At 51.5% G+C, this 15670-nt stretch overlaps 1 protein-coding gene across 2 annotated transcripts; it reads right to left on the bottom strand.

The window, feature by feature from the left end:
* Nucleotides 1-264: 264 nt before the first annotated feature.
* PAQR8 (progestin and adipoQ receptor family member 8) lies at nucleotides 265-15472 on the bottom strand. Of its 2 annotated transcripts, none has more exons than XM_017813137.1 (2): nucleotides 15432-15472; nucleotides 265-5113 (listed from the first exon to the last, which is right to left on the bottom strand). In XM_017813137.1, exon 2 carries the CDS (start codon nucleotides 5074-5076, stop codon nucleotides 4018-4020), a length of 1059 nt encoding a protein of 352 aa, XP_017668626.1. In that variant the 5' UTR covers nucleotides 5077-5113; nucleotides 15432-15472; the 3' UTR covers nucleotides 265-4017. The 2 variants fall into 2 exon arrangements, with proteins under 2 accessions (XP_017668626.1, XP_017668627.1); XM_017813138.1 differs by having other exon boundaries at nucleotides 15326-15452.
* Between the last annotated feature and the right edge of the window lie 198 nt (nucleotides 15473-15670).

Raw genomic sequence — 15670 nt, 5'->3', positions numbered from 1 at the left:
GTGGGTGATGGAACTTAAATCCCTCTAATCAGTGTCAGGGCAGCCATTCTGCACTTCCCTTGTGGAAAGGTAATGAAATCCAATAGTTATCGTGAAACCTGGAAAGTGCTTTGCGATGCACAGATGAAACCACTCCCTATTGTTCATTATTATAATCATTATCCACTCTAATATATCCTCTCCATAATTATTATCACCTTTTCTTCCTAATGACTCATAACCTTCTGTAGTTGTGCATTTGGGAATTTCACACCACACAAATTGTTTTGCTTTCACAGATTTTTTTTTTTTCACTAAGGTTTTTAAATAAAGATCAGTACAGTACAAAGCTTAAAATATTGTCAATGTTTTCAACAATACAAAGTCAGCAGATGGGAGTTGGGAAGGGAATGGTTAATACGGAACACTCATACCCTTCCTTGTTTCCCAGAGGAAAAAAAAAATACAAACTCTTTTGTACTTCTGTTTAGTAACAAACAGTGCTTAAAAATAATCTTGTCAGTAAAAGTTGTAAATTGCAAGGCACACGAGGAACCTCTCCTTGCCTCGTTACACAAATTATTAGGCAAAAATACAAATTTAAGGCACCTGTCTCCATCCTCCCCTCTTCCTCCATACAGTGAAGAAATCCTGTCAGTGGGAAATAGCTGTTAAGAGCAACCATGGACCAGCAGACAGCAAAGGGGCTGCCCCTGATCCTCAGGTTCCTTCAGGATGAATCTCGAAAAAGAAACAGCATAAGGCACATTGGGATGAATTCTTGGGAGTTGTTCTGGTTGCAAGATCTGCAAGAATACTGTCTCAGGACAAGAGACACTGGGAGAGAGGATTAGAACCTTGGTCCCTTTGGCATCTCAGGTGTGCTCAACCTTTGGTGGTCAGCTCTTCACCAAAACCTGGCCACGGGTACATCCTTCCCGACCTTGCCTCCTGAGGAACACCAGAATGGAAGGAGACGTGCTCCGAGCATTGAGCCCAAGGAAAAGGCCTGAACAGCTCCCAGACAACTGAGTATTTATCATAGTGACACTTTTGCTCTGTCTGGATCCAGCCCTGGTCTCCTCTGGATCAATGGCAGGGCTTCCAGAGGGCATCCACAGCCACTTCCCAGTTGAGGCCCAGCAGACTGCACAGCATATGGAGCCTGCCCAGGTAGGCAGCCAGGTGTACAAGGCACAGGGATGAAGGAAAGAAATGAGCTGATTGGAGGGGGAGGAGGATGGAGACAGGGATGAAGGAAGCTCCAGTGTTGGCGAGCCCCTTGTGACACAAGGGCGCATCCTCACAGCAGCACAGATCCGTATGGCAGGTCCCTGCCCCATCCACCCATCATAGTAACCAGGAGGTCAGCTCCAGGTGGGAATGCAGGGCCACGTGGGGACGGGAGCAGCGTCACCTGAGGGGAAATGGGAGAGTGTGCAACGACACCTCCACTGTCACACAACTGCTCCAGAGGAGAAGTGTCACTTCTGCTCGACCAGGGAGAAGGCATATGACCAAAAACACCTTGGAAAAGAGCCATGTGGGCACCTCTCCGTGTCCCTGAACTAGACAGCATTACTGTACTCACCCTCCTTTTACATGGGCAGGACATGTCATCTTAAACCCTTAGAGAAGGAGACACCTGGGTGATCCCTTCCTTTGGTACCAGTGTAACTCCAGGTAGCAGCAGAGCAGGTTTGTTATTAGCAGCCATGCCCAATCCCTCTCTGTTTTATCCCAGAAATGAGCTCTGGACCAGCCTGATTTACACCTCTTCCTAATACCATACAGCCAGTTCTACACTCAGTGCCTTATCCTGCCCTACCTACCCCAAAAGGCTGTGAGAAAAATCTCTGCTCCCACAGGAAGCCCTTCCCCAAACTGGGTGGAGACCCACAAGTAAAGCCAGAGGGGCCATGGAGGGAACAGCCCATCAGTGCAGCTGGGCTAACTGAGCTGCCAGCTGCCATGCAAGGAGGGACTGCTGCTGGCCTCCACTCCAGCCCTTCCCTGCAGGCAGCAGTGTTGTCCAAGTGAGCTGGCTCAGAGTTAAAACCAGCCCAAATTACTGACATTTTTTCAGTAGGACTGGTTTCCGGATGTTCCGTCTCCCGGCACCAGCTCCCTCCGTGGCGAGATGTGCATGGGAAGGGGTATAATGAGGTGCAAGTGAGACCATTCCCACTTGCCACTCCCCTGAGACAGATTTACTGTTAGGTCAGCATGGCCATACTATCAAAAACACCAGAAGAAATGAAGTAATTAACTTCTAAAATGGACTGGATGTGAACCAGGAGGCCAGACTGATGAGAAAGGTTGGAGTAGATGACCTCCTGAAGGCTTTCCTATGATTTCTTCTCCTATACTCCCAACTTACTTCCCTCCTCCTCTATATTTAATTTGTCTATAGGGCCATGAGTTCCAAATTTATCCACAAAACACAGGACCAGCAAAGCATCTATTAATAGATCTGTTTTCTGTCATCTATTTATAGATCCTCTCTCTGGCCCACCTTGCTCCTCCAGCAGCACAGCACTGTTTCCTTCAGGTGAATCTTAACCCAACTAGGAGGCTCTGCAGATAGAAAATCCAAAGGCAAAGCCTTTCTGGATAATAAATCACGTGCACAGGCATGTACACAAAACACAGACACACCTCAAGAGCTAAAATCACAGATCAAGTGCAGAAATCAGTGCTTGTCCTCACAAACCATATCCCCAACCCTACACTCTGCCTGCTCAGAACCAGCAATCACAATACATTTGCCTGCCCTTGGGTTCACTGAGACAAATCCATGGCTGGAATAGATCCCATGGATTCCTTGTTTTCAGCATGGATTTATACCTCCTCAGTGGCTCCATATCCGAAATTCCCCCCCAAGCAAGCACAGAAGAGACTCATCTAGTGGGGGTCACAGTAACCCAACCTTTGCTACACCTTGGACAGGACTGACCCATGGACTTCAACTGTCCCTGACCACTATCTTTGCTACTCCACACAGGAATCACCAAGTCCCAAGGACAAACCCATCTCAAGGTTGCACAGGACCCTAATCCTGTCACCCTGCTCCTGCCTTTTGCTGTTCTACCTTCATCCAGTGCTGATAAAAACACGCCAGAGTCACAATCCAATCGGTCAGAGAAAAGCAACCCTGGTTTTTCAAGGTCAGCTTTCCCACAAGGCTCACCAAGGACTGTTTGGTGTCCCAAAAAGCACCACTAAGAGGGGAATAAAGACTCCTTCACCTTCATGCCCTCTTGGCCATGACCACAGTGGGACTGTTGGAGGATCAGAGCCTTTCCTGCATCAAACAGGCCACATCCAAGTTACTCTACACTGTGTGGACATTGCAGGTCAGTCAGTCAGCCTCCCTAGACAGATGATACAGACCCAGTTTGTCCCAGAGGACCCCAGGTCAGGCCTAAGTCTCCAAAGATGTTTTGCCAAAGCCACCTCAGCAACTTGGCATTGACATACTTGACAAGGGGACTGTAGAGAGAACTTGGAACAGAAAATGGACTGTGCCAGCCACTGTGCCACACGTGCCCTCACAGCTGAACCCTAGAAATGTAAACTTCCCCTGAAACCTTCCTACTGCCTTTCATAGGAACAGTTCTCCCACAGATATGGCAAAGCCCAGAGAGATCATCACATCCAGCTGAGTTCCTCATGGAGTTCTGAGCCCTGGGAGACCCTTTTACAGTCTCACAGCCTTCAGGCTGCCCTCCCTGACACTGAGCAGTGTATCACCCCCAGCTTTACCAGAATGAACAAGGAACCTCTGCCTATTCCAGCATCCTTGGTTCAGTGACTTGTTCTGCCTTAAAACACTCCACGTCCCCCCTCCCTAGATGGCAAAAGGCAATCCCTGCTGTGAAAGTGCATCCAGCATGAAGTGCCCAGCCCTCCACCCGAGTCCAGGGTCCCGGTTAGTCACAGCGTGTTAGGCAAATAAGACAGCTGCGTCTCTAATATTTTATGCCCCCTTTTTGTTGATTTTGTCTGGTGATGCCATGCCCATCACATCTGTGACTCTCAGGAGTCCTTTGTAGCCAGGCTGGCCTTGATCCTGCGCCGCAGGATGTAAGCTGTGATGGCACTACAAGCCACCAAGCCAAAAAAAGAGATGCAGGAGAGATAAACGGTGAAAGGCCCATGTCTCTTCAGGAAAATCTCCTGCCTGTTCTTGTAATCCAAAAGAATGGCCTCCAGCTGTGACAGGGTGCAGATGGCCAGGAAGGTGTGGAAGATCTGGTGGGCATGGCCAACGATGTCGCAGGAGCCAGGGAAGTACTTCTCAGGGACGGGGCAGGAGAAGAAATAAGCGCTGATGAGGAAAAACAGTATCTGGTACGTGTGGTACCAAGCAGCATCTTCCTCACAGCCCCCCAGGTGACACACAACCACCCGGTGGGCCACGGGACTGATATCCAGGATGAAGGCGAGCCCGGCTGGGATCACCTGGCACATCTTCCTCATGATGGGGTAAGGCCGTCGGTACCGGTACTTGGCGTAGCAGCAGCCGGCACAGGACAACCAGCCACAGAAAGCTGCTGCCGGCAAAAAGAAAAGCCAGAACTTGTCATACCAGGCTTGGTCAGAGCTGTAGTAGAAATGAGCCAGGGCACTGCCATACTGGTAGATGCTGACCCCAACATAGTCCACGAAGTAGAAGGTGTAGTGGTACAGCTCCGACTTGGACTGCAGCAGGTGGGCCAGGAGGCTGCAGGTCAGGTAGGTGACAGAGGAGAGGACAAAGATGAGCAGAGGCAAGGACCAGGCGTCCACGGGCAACTGCTCAGCCTCCACAAACGTCTTGAACCTCAGCAGCACGGCCAGCGCCGCCAGCAGGTGAGTCCATACGTTGACCACCTCGTTGTGCTTCTGGAAGAGGCTGAGGAAGTAGTAGCGCCAGTCCTGGCCGGTGGGGCGGTACCCGGAGTGGATGTAGGGCTCGCGGAACAGCTGCGGCACCTCACACTCCTTCACCGTGCACGGCATCTTGGGCAAGCCATCCTCCAGCAGCCGGGGCAGCCGGCTGAGGTGCTGCCCGCTGAGGGACAGCGTGCTGATCCGCTCCAGGATGGCCGTCATCCTGCTGCCAGGCACCAGGGAACGTTGTCTTTGTGCTCTGAGGGGAGGGGAGAAAGAGGAAATGTTAATGGTGATGCATTGCTGACATTCCTTGTGGGATTAACCATGGCACCAGCAAGATGCGGGCCCTGAGAGGCCCTTCCAGTGCCTAAAGGGGCTCCAAAAGAGCTGGAGAGGGACTTTGGGCAAGGGCCTGGAGGGACAGGACAAGGGGGGATGGCTTTAAACTGATAAAAATGGTAAATTTAGACTAGATATAAGGAAGAAATTCTTCCCTGTGAGAGTGGTGAGGCCCTGGTACAGGTTGCCCAGAGAAGCTGTGGCTGCCCCATCCCTGGAAGTGTCCAAGGCCAGGTTGGATGGGGCTTGGAGCAAATTGAGATAGTGGAAGGTGTCCCTGCCCATGGCAGGTGGTTGGAACAAGATGGTCTTAAAAGTCCCTTCCAGTGCAAACCATTCCATGATTCTAGGAATATGAGGTGAGTTTAGGGGTACCAGGTTAGGGGTACCAGGTCTCCTGGAAGTTAGAGGAGGGTCTGAGGGAGTACAGGATTCCCAGGGGGTACCTGTTCCCTGGCCAGTAGACCTAAATTCATTATGGAGAAGGATGGCACAGCCCTGTCCCTGCAATTCAGCCTATGTCAGATGGGAACAGCAATGTCACAAGCCTGACCCTCCTCCTCACTTCCTCGGGCTTGGAGCATGTTCAGGAGGAGTCAGGAGCTGCCAACAAGGGCGTGCAAGAAAAACCTGATGATTTGTGAAGGGGATTTTTCACCCCTTGGCCCAGAACAAAATGCTCAGGGACAAAACTGGGATGTAATTAATCATCTAAGGAATAACCTGCCTGTCTGCACGTGAGTGAAGAGGTCCCAGCCAAATTATGGAGGTTGCCAAAAAGCTTGGCTTCCCCACCAAACAACTTGCACATGGGTTACATGCCTGGGGCTGCTGACAAAGGGAGAAGTGGAGAAATCCAGAATCCCAAACCTGCAGCCCTCATTCCTCCACATGTAAGAAGCATCAGGACTGGGAGGTGATGGAGAACGAGAGGCACTGCATCCAGGCTGGCTGCAGTTTGGGTACAGCATTGGAGCTTTGGGAGGGGCTGGCAGAAATGTGTCTGCATGTTCAGAGCAGCCAAACCCAGTGCAGGGCACTTCTCAGCCTGCTCTGCTCCTTGGCAACTTCCAGAGTTCCTAAGCTCTGTCTGGAAAGATTCAGATTCAGGGCACAGCAGGATCCTAATGTCTGAAGAAAACCTCCCAGCCCCCTGTTCCCCAATAACCTGGATATTTGTCTTCCCTTCCAGTGTTTATGCCACACAAAACAGAGAAGAATTCATCACAGATGCCCATGCTTGAACCAAAATTAATGCTGGTGCAGCCCCACCAGACTCTGCAGGGCTGTGGTTATTCCTGTGCAGGTTTGCAGGAGTGGGATCTGACTCCTAATCTTACACGCACCCAACTGGAGCTGCAGCAGATGGAGATGGCCAAAACTAAATGCATGCAAATAATATTTTGCTTGAGTGTAGGAAACTGTGTATTTTTCTCCTGGTTGCATCAGATACCAGCTGTGGCCAGAGGTCAGACAGAGCAATAGTTTGTGTGGAAACCTTGTCTAGTGGAAGGTGTTGGAACTAGATGAGCTTTAAGATCCCTTCCAACCCAAACCACTCTGTGATTCTATGATGGGAGACCCATGCCAGGCTGGTGATACAGAGGACAGGACAGTGTCAAACACCACGAGAGAGTTTCTGAAAGCAGGGAAGTGGGACCTGGCAGTCCCAAAGTGAGACAACATGAGCAAAGTCAGGGCAGACTCTGAACCAGGTGACAAGTCCCACTTCCTCTTGCAACCCACAACCTCTGATAAGAGACAAAATATTTTCATGTTGCTTCCTTACTCTAGCAGATGGTAATTCTCATAATTAAGTTTCATTTTGCAGCAAATTCTTTCTGCCCTGCACTTTCTAGGCTTTCTCCATCAGCACCTCTCAAGGCTGGTTTTCTTCTTCCCTGTCTGCCTTAGGGGAATTTGTCTGCTGAGTTTGACGGAGCTGCCTTAGCCATAACAAGGAAAAACGGTCCCTGAAAATGCTCTTTTAGTTTCACAGATGTGTAAGACTTAAAAGAGCACAGATTTTGTTTCTCTCTTGAGGGTCTGCAGGTCTGACCTGTGATGTGACACACAGTTCATTCAGCAGCTCGTACATCCCTGTGGAGTTACACGCCAAAATTTAGGGAGGCAAGGCAAATTTTGACTCTGGGGCACTCCTGTGAGGGGATGGTGTGAAAAAGAGCCATCACTCCCTCTCCTCAGTCCTAATGTACAGCCAGTCTCTTCTGGCTCCTTGCAGACAATGGAGAAAGAAAGGTTCATTCATAAATCATGGAATGGTTTGGGTTGGAAGGGACCTTGAAGACTATCCAGTTCCAATCCCCTACCATGGGCAGGGTCACCTCCTACTAGTCCAGGTTGCTCCAAGCCCCATCCAATCTGACCTTGAACACTTCCAGGGATGTGGAGCATCCACAGCTTCTCTGGGCAACCTGTGCCAGGGCCTCACCACCCAACTTTCACCCAAACTACTTTAGACTTGAGCTTCAGCATGAGGCACAACCCAAGCAAGAACATCCCTGTCTGTGCAACACTGCAGTACTCACCCTCTGTTGTCCCAGATCTCCCCTGGATGATCTGGCCAGAGACAGGCTGGAGGCTGAGCACAGTGGGGTAGGAAGGACATGGAGATTTTATGGATGTCTGTACTAAGACAGTTTGATTTCCTGGTCTGGGTGCACAGACAAGAGCTCCCTTCCCACACCAACTGTGTCCCGTCACTGCAGCACCAAGGCACCTCCTCTCTCCAGAGGATGTTCCCCAGGCCTCATGCAAAGGTTTTGCCCCGTGCAGAGGTGACAGTACAGACACTACAGATTCTGAAGTGCTTTGTGTGTCCTAAGCTCCTCTACCCTGTCCATTAATGTGTCATAATGTGTTCTACACTGCTCCCAGCATTTGCTCCATTGTTACTCAGCAGAGGGCTTGGATCCCTGCTCAACAGCTCCCAGCTTCCCTTTAACTAAGCATGGTCCAAAGATTTGGGCCTACTTCAGGGAGCTCAGGACTGACTCTTCATCCCAATTCATCCCACCACAATGCTGGAAAGCCCTCCAAAAACAGTATTAAGCACTGATGGGGATCATCAGATTAAATTAGATATTAGGAATTTACATTAATAGATTAGACATTAGGAATTTAGATTATTTAGATTAGATATGAGGAAGGAATTCTTGGCTGTGAGGCTGGTGAGGGCCTGGCACAGGTTGCCCAGAGAAGCTGTGGCTGCCTCATCCCTGGAAGTGTTGAAGGTCAGGCTGGACAGGGCTTGGAGCAACCTGGGATAGTGGAAAGTGTCCCTGCCCACGGCAGAGGTTGGAACACAATGAGCTTTACGGCCCCTTTCAACCCAAATCATTCTGTGATTTTAGGATCATGGTGGTGAGGCACAAGGAGAGAGAACATGCTGGAGCTCCTGTGTGGAGGACACAGACTAACGCTAGAATGGATCCCAGGATAACAGGAACTGGAAACCAGCTCTGATACAGCACAGACCTGCACAGGGAGCAGGGTCAGAGCGCTCATCTCCTGAAACCTGCCCGTAAAGAGCAAAGGCAGCCAGGAGACACACAAGAAGGCGGCAATCAAGCCTGGGAATATGGATGCACAGGAATGCAAGGGGCACATCATCCCTTCCACAGTCCATGGCCTGCCTGCTTTGCATGCTGACAGGGGTATGAGGGAGACAGGCAGCGTCTGTCCCAGGCACAGCCTGGCTCCGGCTTGCACCGCGTGTGCCCCGTGCCAGGATTTTGCCACGGTCTCTCATCCCCAGAGCTCAGCGAACACAGCTCTGAGAGGTTACACACTGCACATCTCCCCAACAGCAGAGATTATTCCAGGCAGGCTTTCATAGCTGGAAAATGCCAGTGTTTTAAACAGGCTGAGGGGCAGAGATTTCCAAAATAACAGCCCGAAATCACAAGAAACACATCTGATACGCAGCATTAAATCAGGAACCTGGTGGACGGCTTATTTTAAACCTTGTGACATTAACGAGTGAGAACGAGTTGGCAGTTTCCAGCGATCATGTGATGGACAAAGCGACGAGCAATTAACGTTAGAAAAGGGAGAGAAAGGAGGAAAAAAAAACAACAAAAAACCACCAACCCAGAAACCCAAGGTCAGCACTGGCTGTTTCACTTTCACAGAGCCCTTATTCTTTTCCCTTCTCGGGGGCGTAGGAGCAGCTGAAAGCCACATTCATCGTCGGGGTGTCTCGCTGAGATTCCGTCCTCACCCCCCATCTCCGGGGGATTCAGTTATTTTGGCTGCTCCCAATTAATAGCAACCAAGTATCATTTGTTCACGGAGGGAGCTGGAAGGCGAGAAGGAGGGCGTGGATGATGGCCAGGCTGGATCATTACAGCCACAATAAAAACCCCCGGCACAGGAGGAGAAGGATCCCGTTCCAATTTTTTCTCTCCCTTTTGAAGAGAGTAATTGGAAACCCGAGCTTTTTCCCAGCTCTTTTGCTTTTTGGTCACAGTCTGATGGAAGGGTTTGAATGAGAAAATTTCCTACAGAGTACGGTTGATTTTCCCACCGGTCTGGCCTCAGCCTCCACTGTCTGGGACTGAGTCTGTACCAATGTGATATATTTGTTTGCAGACTAGTATTCAGGCATCAGAGGTTTACACAGGCTCCCAGAAAGGCAGTAATTCCTGGTAAACAAAGCAGGGAGAACTGGGGGAACTCAGCTGTGGGGAAGTCTTTAATAAATGCATTGCATTTAAAATAGGAAAAAAAGAAAAGAAGTGGTTGTGGACAGCATGAAAATAACAGCAGTGGCCAACTGACTGGTTTGGAGAGCAGCAGGTGATTCATTCCTGAATTCCTCTCTTCTGGCAGTTGAGCAAAAGGCCCTGGGGGGACTCCAGGTCATTTTGAAGCCTGGGGTTTTATTGTGACCCCTTCCTACACAGGGTTAACTTCGGTGTTGCAGCTCCCACAGCACCACGATGGCAGAGAGCAGGTCAGCTCTGGGAGAGGCAGCACCAGGGCTGCACCCTGCTCAGATGCAATGGATAAGCCCCATCCCAAATCCTGCTGCCTGCAGGCTGCTTCTCCCTGAGCACAAATATCTCCTATAACTAAACCATTTGTGGAGGGCAAATTTTGAAAGACCACCCTGGGAGCACAGTGCCAGCTCCCCCATCCCATTCTGCCTGGTGTTTTGGAAAGGCCCCACCAGTGATGAGGAACTAAGAGACCACAGACCACCTGAAGCAGCAATTCCCATGTAGTGTAGTACTATCAGCATCCTCCTCCTGCCACAGGCTTACATGCCAACCTTCCTCTGAACTGCAACAGACACACACAGCACTCAGCTCCCTCCTGCAGGGAGTTACTGGGCTTTACATGGGGCTTAGATCTCCACAGGGAGTTCCTGGGATTTACTTGGGTGTCACTCAGAAACTGGCACAGGTTGCCCAGAGAAGCTGTGGCTGCCCCATCCCTAGAAATATTTAAGGCCAGGTTGGATGGTGCTTGGAGCAACCTGGTCTAGTGGAAGATGTCCCTGCCCATGGCAGGGGTGTGGAACGAGATGAGCTTTAATGTCCCTTCCAACCCAACCCACTCTACGATTCGATGGTTTGTGCCAGGGATGAGCCCTCCCTGAGCAGGCAGCAGGGTATGAAGGACTGATCTGCACTCCAACAAAAAAGAAGTGGAAATCCCCAAAACCAGGTGCTTGTGGATTCTGTAAATTGGGCTTACACCTCCCCATCAATGGGGATATCAATCCTCATCTGCCCAATGAGAACTAGACGTTGTGCCCTTAACGCACCAGGCAGTGTTGGGACTACTTAACAGTGCATTGCACAGAAGATTTTATTTCCCTTGACACACTTGCCTACCCTGTTACATCTACATCAGCACAATTGCAATCACTCCTCTAACATGGCCCTGCACAGGTTAGGATGCTCAGGAAGGCAAAAGGTGACGTGATGTGATTTACTGAAGAGCAAGCCTCAAAATAACCCTTAAAAAAGCCTTAAAAAAACCCCCTTAAAGTAACCTGTTGAGAAAAAGGGTCAAAGTAGCCTCGTGGAAAATTTCAAATAAAAGAAAATGGCTCAAATTCTGCCTTTCTGCGCACACATACACATGCACAGTGTGTGGCTGAGGCAGGGTTTGTCCAAGCCTGTATTGCTCAGGAAACGAATGTCCCGTGATGCCGGGAGATGAGCCATGAAAGCCGGCAGGATGTGGCAGGATCCCCCACGGAAGCCACGGCAATGTCAGCTCCCCTGCAATTCCTGGCCTGGGAGTGAGCTGGGCCAGCAGCCAGCTCAGCCGTGCCGAGCAGCAAGTGCCTCTTGACATGGGCTCAACGTTGCCTGAGTTTTGGGATGAGGCCAGGGGATGAGAGCAGCGGAGCCGGCACAGGGAACGCTGTGCTTGGAGGGGACGGAGCAAAACAAAGCTGCTGGCAAACAGTGTCCCTGCAGTAAAGCCACGGCATCCCACCAAGGAGGGGGTGTCCCCGAGGTCCTGTGGTGTTTGGGGGAGCACAGCAGGGCAGTGGAAACCCAGCAGGCTGGATGAGGCTGGTGGCTGTACTGTGAGAGTCCAAACCTTGAGCCAGACGTCAGGTGCAGGGGGGATTGATTTTCACAGCACCAAGTCCTCAGCTATGAGATTCACCAGGCTGGCTTGGCCATTCCTGTGCTGCTGCACCCCTGAAATGGGTGGCCACACACAAACTGTCTGCCAGGAACAACTCCTGGACTGTGCTAAGTCCCAAACCATGCCAGGGAATGGCACATTTCTGATTTGCTGCGATAACACTGCTGCAGTTTCCTCATGCCTAACCAGGGTTAGAGCTCGGTGATGCTGCTGATAACACAGCCAACACACTCAGTTCCTGAAAAAAAGAAACCCACCCGCAGCACCAGGCATATGCAAAAATGTAAATATTCACCATTTCTACTCACAGACCCTGGTTGAGAATTATCTCCTCTGGCAAATCTGTCCCCCCATATCAAAAACTGCTCAAGGTCAAGGTAATATTCCACAGCTTTTCTTCCTGATCTCACTAATCCTTTGCTGTTTGTGCTTTGCTCATCTGCTCACCACTTTCTTTTCCCACACACAACTAACACAGTGCCTGATGCTTTGGGGCTTGATTTCAGGTAGGTGTGAAATCCCTGGATGGAGCACCTTGAGTACACCAGGAATTAAACCAGAACAGGACAAAGTCCCAGTCAATGACCATCAGGTGGCTGAAGTGTCACTCCTGGGCTTGTTTTTGGTCCAGCCACCCCCACCAGTCCCTGCCTGCTGTATTCAGTCATCCAGGGACCACTGATGGAGTGGGACTGACCCATTTCCAGAAGCTGGAATTGTGCCAGGGAAGTGCCTGGGGTTTTTTTACCCCCCTCACTGACTGAAAAAGGAGCCTGGATTTGTTGCAGCTGCATCTCACTTTCACCACAAATCTTCCTTAAGCACAGATCTGCTGGAGCTGGGAACTCCTGCTAACACAGGAAGACTTCAACAAGCCAGCAGATCCCTCCCTGCTGGTGGGACAACCCTGGAACCACCAGCCTGCAGGCAGAGCAACCAAACCAAACTGGCTGTGTGCTGTTTGGGAGTGTGAATTGTCCCCAGAAGAGCCTCTGGGCTGAGGCTTCTCAGCTTTGCTGTAATCCACAAAAGCCTCTTGAACAAAAACATTTTTTTTTTTTTTAAGGTTGCAGATTTTAGAGCTTCGGTCACTCGAAAAAAATGTATATAAATCATGCAGAGCACGGCGGCTGCTGCGGGCAGAGGACGGGCTGCCAGGGAGAGACTGAGCTCTGTGCCAACCCCTTGGAGCTGCGAGCTCTCCTCTTCCCTGCACTAAAAGTCTTTGTCCCTATCCGGGACCTCTTCCCATTTAATCCCATGGCCTCTCCCAGCGAGGTTCTGGGTTTGCAGTGACAGCAGTGATGCCCTTCCTGGGGCTACAAAGCCCCAAGCAAGAGCCAGATGGTGGATTCCTCCCAAAAAAAGGGATGCAGGCTGTGCTGCATCCACATGCTTACAATCCTGCACAATCTCAAGGACTTGTTGGGGGTGGGGAGCTGGGAGCAAGCTTCCCCTTACTACCTGGAAGTGTTCAAGGCCAGGTTGGATGGGGCTTGGAGCAACCTGGTCTAGTGGAAGGTGTCCCTACTCGTGGCAGGGGCGTGGAACAAGCTGATCTTTAAGGTCCATTCCAACCCAAACCATTCCATGATTCTATGAAAGATGGAGGATGTAAGGTGTGGCCACATCAGTGCAGCTGCAGATCAAATGTGCAGCCTCCAGCAGCCTTCCTGGGAATTTATTCTTCTGGAGGGATTTATTAAATTAATTACTTTGCAATTCAAGGGCCACTGGTCCAACTGCAGGAACAAGGGTTACCAAGGACACTGGCAGATAAAAATTAAGCTGGTGCCTGACTCAAGACGTGCAAGTAGCTGCAAGTGCACACACGTGACCTGATGATGGCACCTCCCTTGTCCTCAGCTTACACTGCCCATGCCTCCCTCCATCCTCAGGGAACAACCCTCTGCTTGGCCAGAGGCTCCAGCCACAGCTTCAGCAAAACTAAATAAAAGCAATTAGTGCCCAGGAAACAGAAAACCCTGCACTGTGCACTGAGTTAACCCACACCTTCCCCGGCTGAGTGGCAGGAAATGTGTAACAGCATGTGGTTTGGCCTCACAAGATGTGGGTTTCTAGGAATTGTTTGCAACAATTTGTATCACTCCCCTCACCCTGACACCAAAGCAGGAGCATTATGTGCTGGTAGAATGCACAGCTGGCTGTGCCCTCCCTGCCCTAGCAGCGGCCAAAAACAGACTTCAGACCTGCTGGATTCATCATTTTTCACGACCTTTTCATGACTTTGCTCTTTTGCAACGGCTGCTGCCAGGGCAGCATCAGACTCATCCCTATCCTAATCCTCTGCTGGCAATCATACAATCCTACAATGGTTTGGTTTGGAAGGGACTTTAGGGATCTTGTTCCAACCCCCCTGCCAAAGGGTTCCACTAGACCTGGTTGCTCCAAGCCCCATCCAACCTGTCAATCCCCCAAAGTAACGGCACCAAAAACATTCTCGGGCATTTCTCAGCTCTGAAGCGATGATCCCACAGCATCCCACAGCAAAACACACCTCTCCATCCCAGAAAAAAAACCTGTGTGCTCCAGCTAAAGCAGCCTGGGGATGAACTGCTGGAGCTGCACAGTTATTTAATGAGCAGGGACCATTGGTCTTGTGTGGCACTTCCCACCCCACTGCAGCTACTGGGATGCTCCACAACCAACCCTGCTCATTCCGGAGAGGAATCAGTTTGACACAGAGCAAACAACTGTTAAATGTTTACCCAAACCTATATATTTGTCTCAAAAAAAAAAACCAGAACACTTTAAGACAGTATTTTTTTCCCCCAAAAAAGTGAGATGCTCGTGGTATTTTCAGCCAGGAAAAAAATCCAGATGGGATCTAAGGGGAACATGACCCCGAAGTGTCCTGGAGAAGATCAGCAGGGAACAACCCCTCGTTGACCCTTTGGAGACACGAGCTGGGGCGCGTCAGGCACAAGGGGCAGGTAGGAGCTCCAAAGCAAACACCGGGAGCTCGTTCTTCTCCCAGCTCACGGCCGAACTGCGCGTCTCCTTCCCGCGGCCTCCAAGAGCACCCCGGGGGTCAAAGTCACTCAAGGAAAATCCTCCCACAGCCATTAAAAACAAACACGGCGGAAAAACACTGCCCACCTCTCTGCCCTTGAGCTACCGGTCACAGGAGCTTGGGGGGCAATTTAAGGCAAAACCCGTATCTTCCTGCGCACTCCTCCCCTACTGATGCTCTTCCCCAGCGCCCACCTGGCTGCTGGACCAAGCCTGGGTTCATGGACTGCGGCTGTGCTCGGCATGGAGGGAGAGATCCCGCATCTCGCTGCACCCCGAGGTCCTGGAGAACCCGCACCGGGGGTCTCTGCAAGCACCAGGCACCGGCCACCGCCCCCCCCCCGCATCCCGCAGCCCCCGCGGGGAAGGATAAGGATGCTCCTGCCGCTGCGGGGATGCAGCGAGCGGCGCTACCCGCGCGGGGACGCCGGAGCTCGCCGGGAGCTCAGCGGGAACTCACCGGGAGCTCAGCGGGCACCCGCAGGGGCCCCTCGGCGAGGTGTCCCGGAGGCAGGGGGGTGGTGTCCGTGGGGAAGGGACCGCCCGCTCCCACCGCCCGCACTCACCGCTCCCGCTCCCGCCGCCGAGTCCCGCGGCCGCCGCCTCCGGCAGCGCCGCCACCGCGCATGCGCGCCCCGCCCCGCCCCGGGGTGGCCCCGCGGAGCGAGAGCAGCCGAGCTGAGCCCGGACAAACTCAGTCCAGCCAAATTCAGCCCAGCCGAGCTGAGCCCGGACAAACTCAGTCCAGCCAAATTCAGCCCAGCCGAGCTGAGCCCGGACAAACTCAGTCCAGCCAAATTCAGCC

Source organism: Lepidothrix coronata, unplaced genomic scaffold, assembly GCF_001604755.1.
Source record: "Lepidothrix coronata isolate B3197 unplaced genomic scaffold, Lepidothrix_coronata-1.0 Scaffold39, whole genome shotgun sequence".
In the NCBI taxonomy this organism is placed as follows: Eukaryota; Metazoa; Chordata; class Aves; order Passeriformes; family Pipridae; genus Lepidothrix; species Lepidothrix coronata.
Note: the sequence above shows the minus strand (reverse complement) of the source record. Positions and strands in the feature narration are given on the sequence as shown.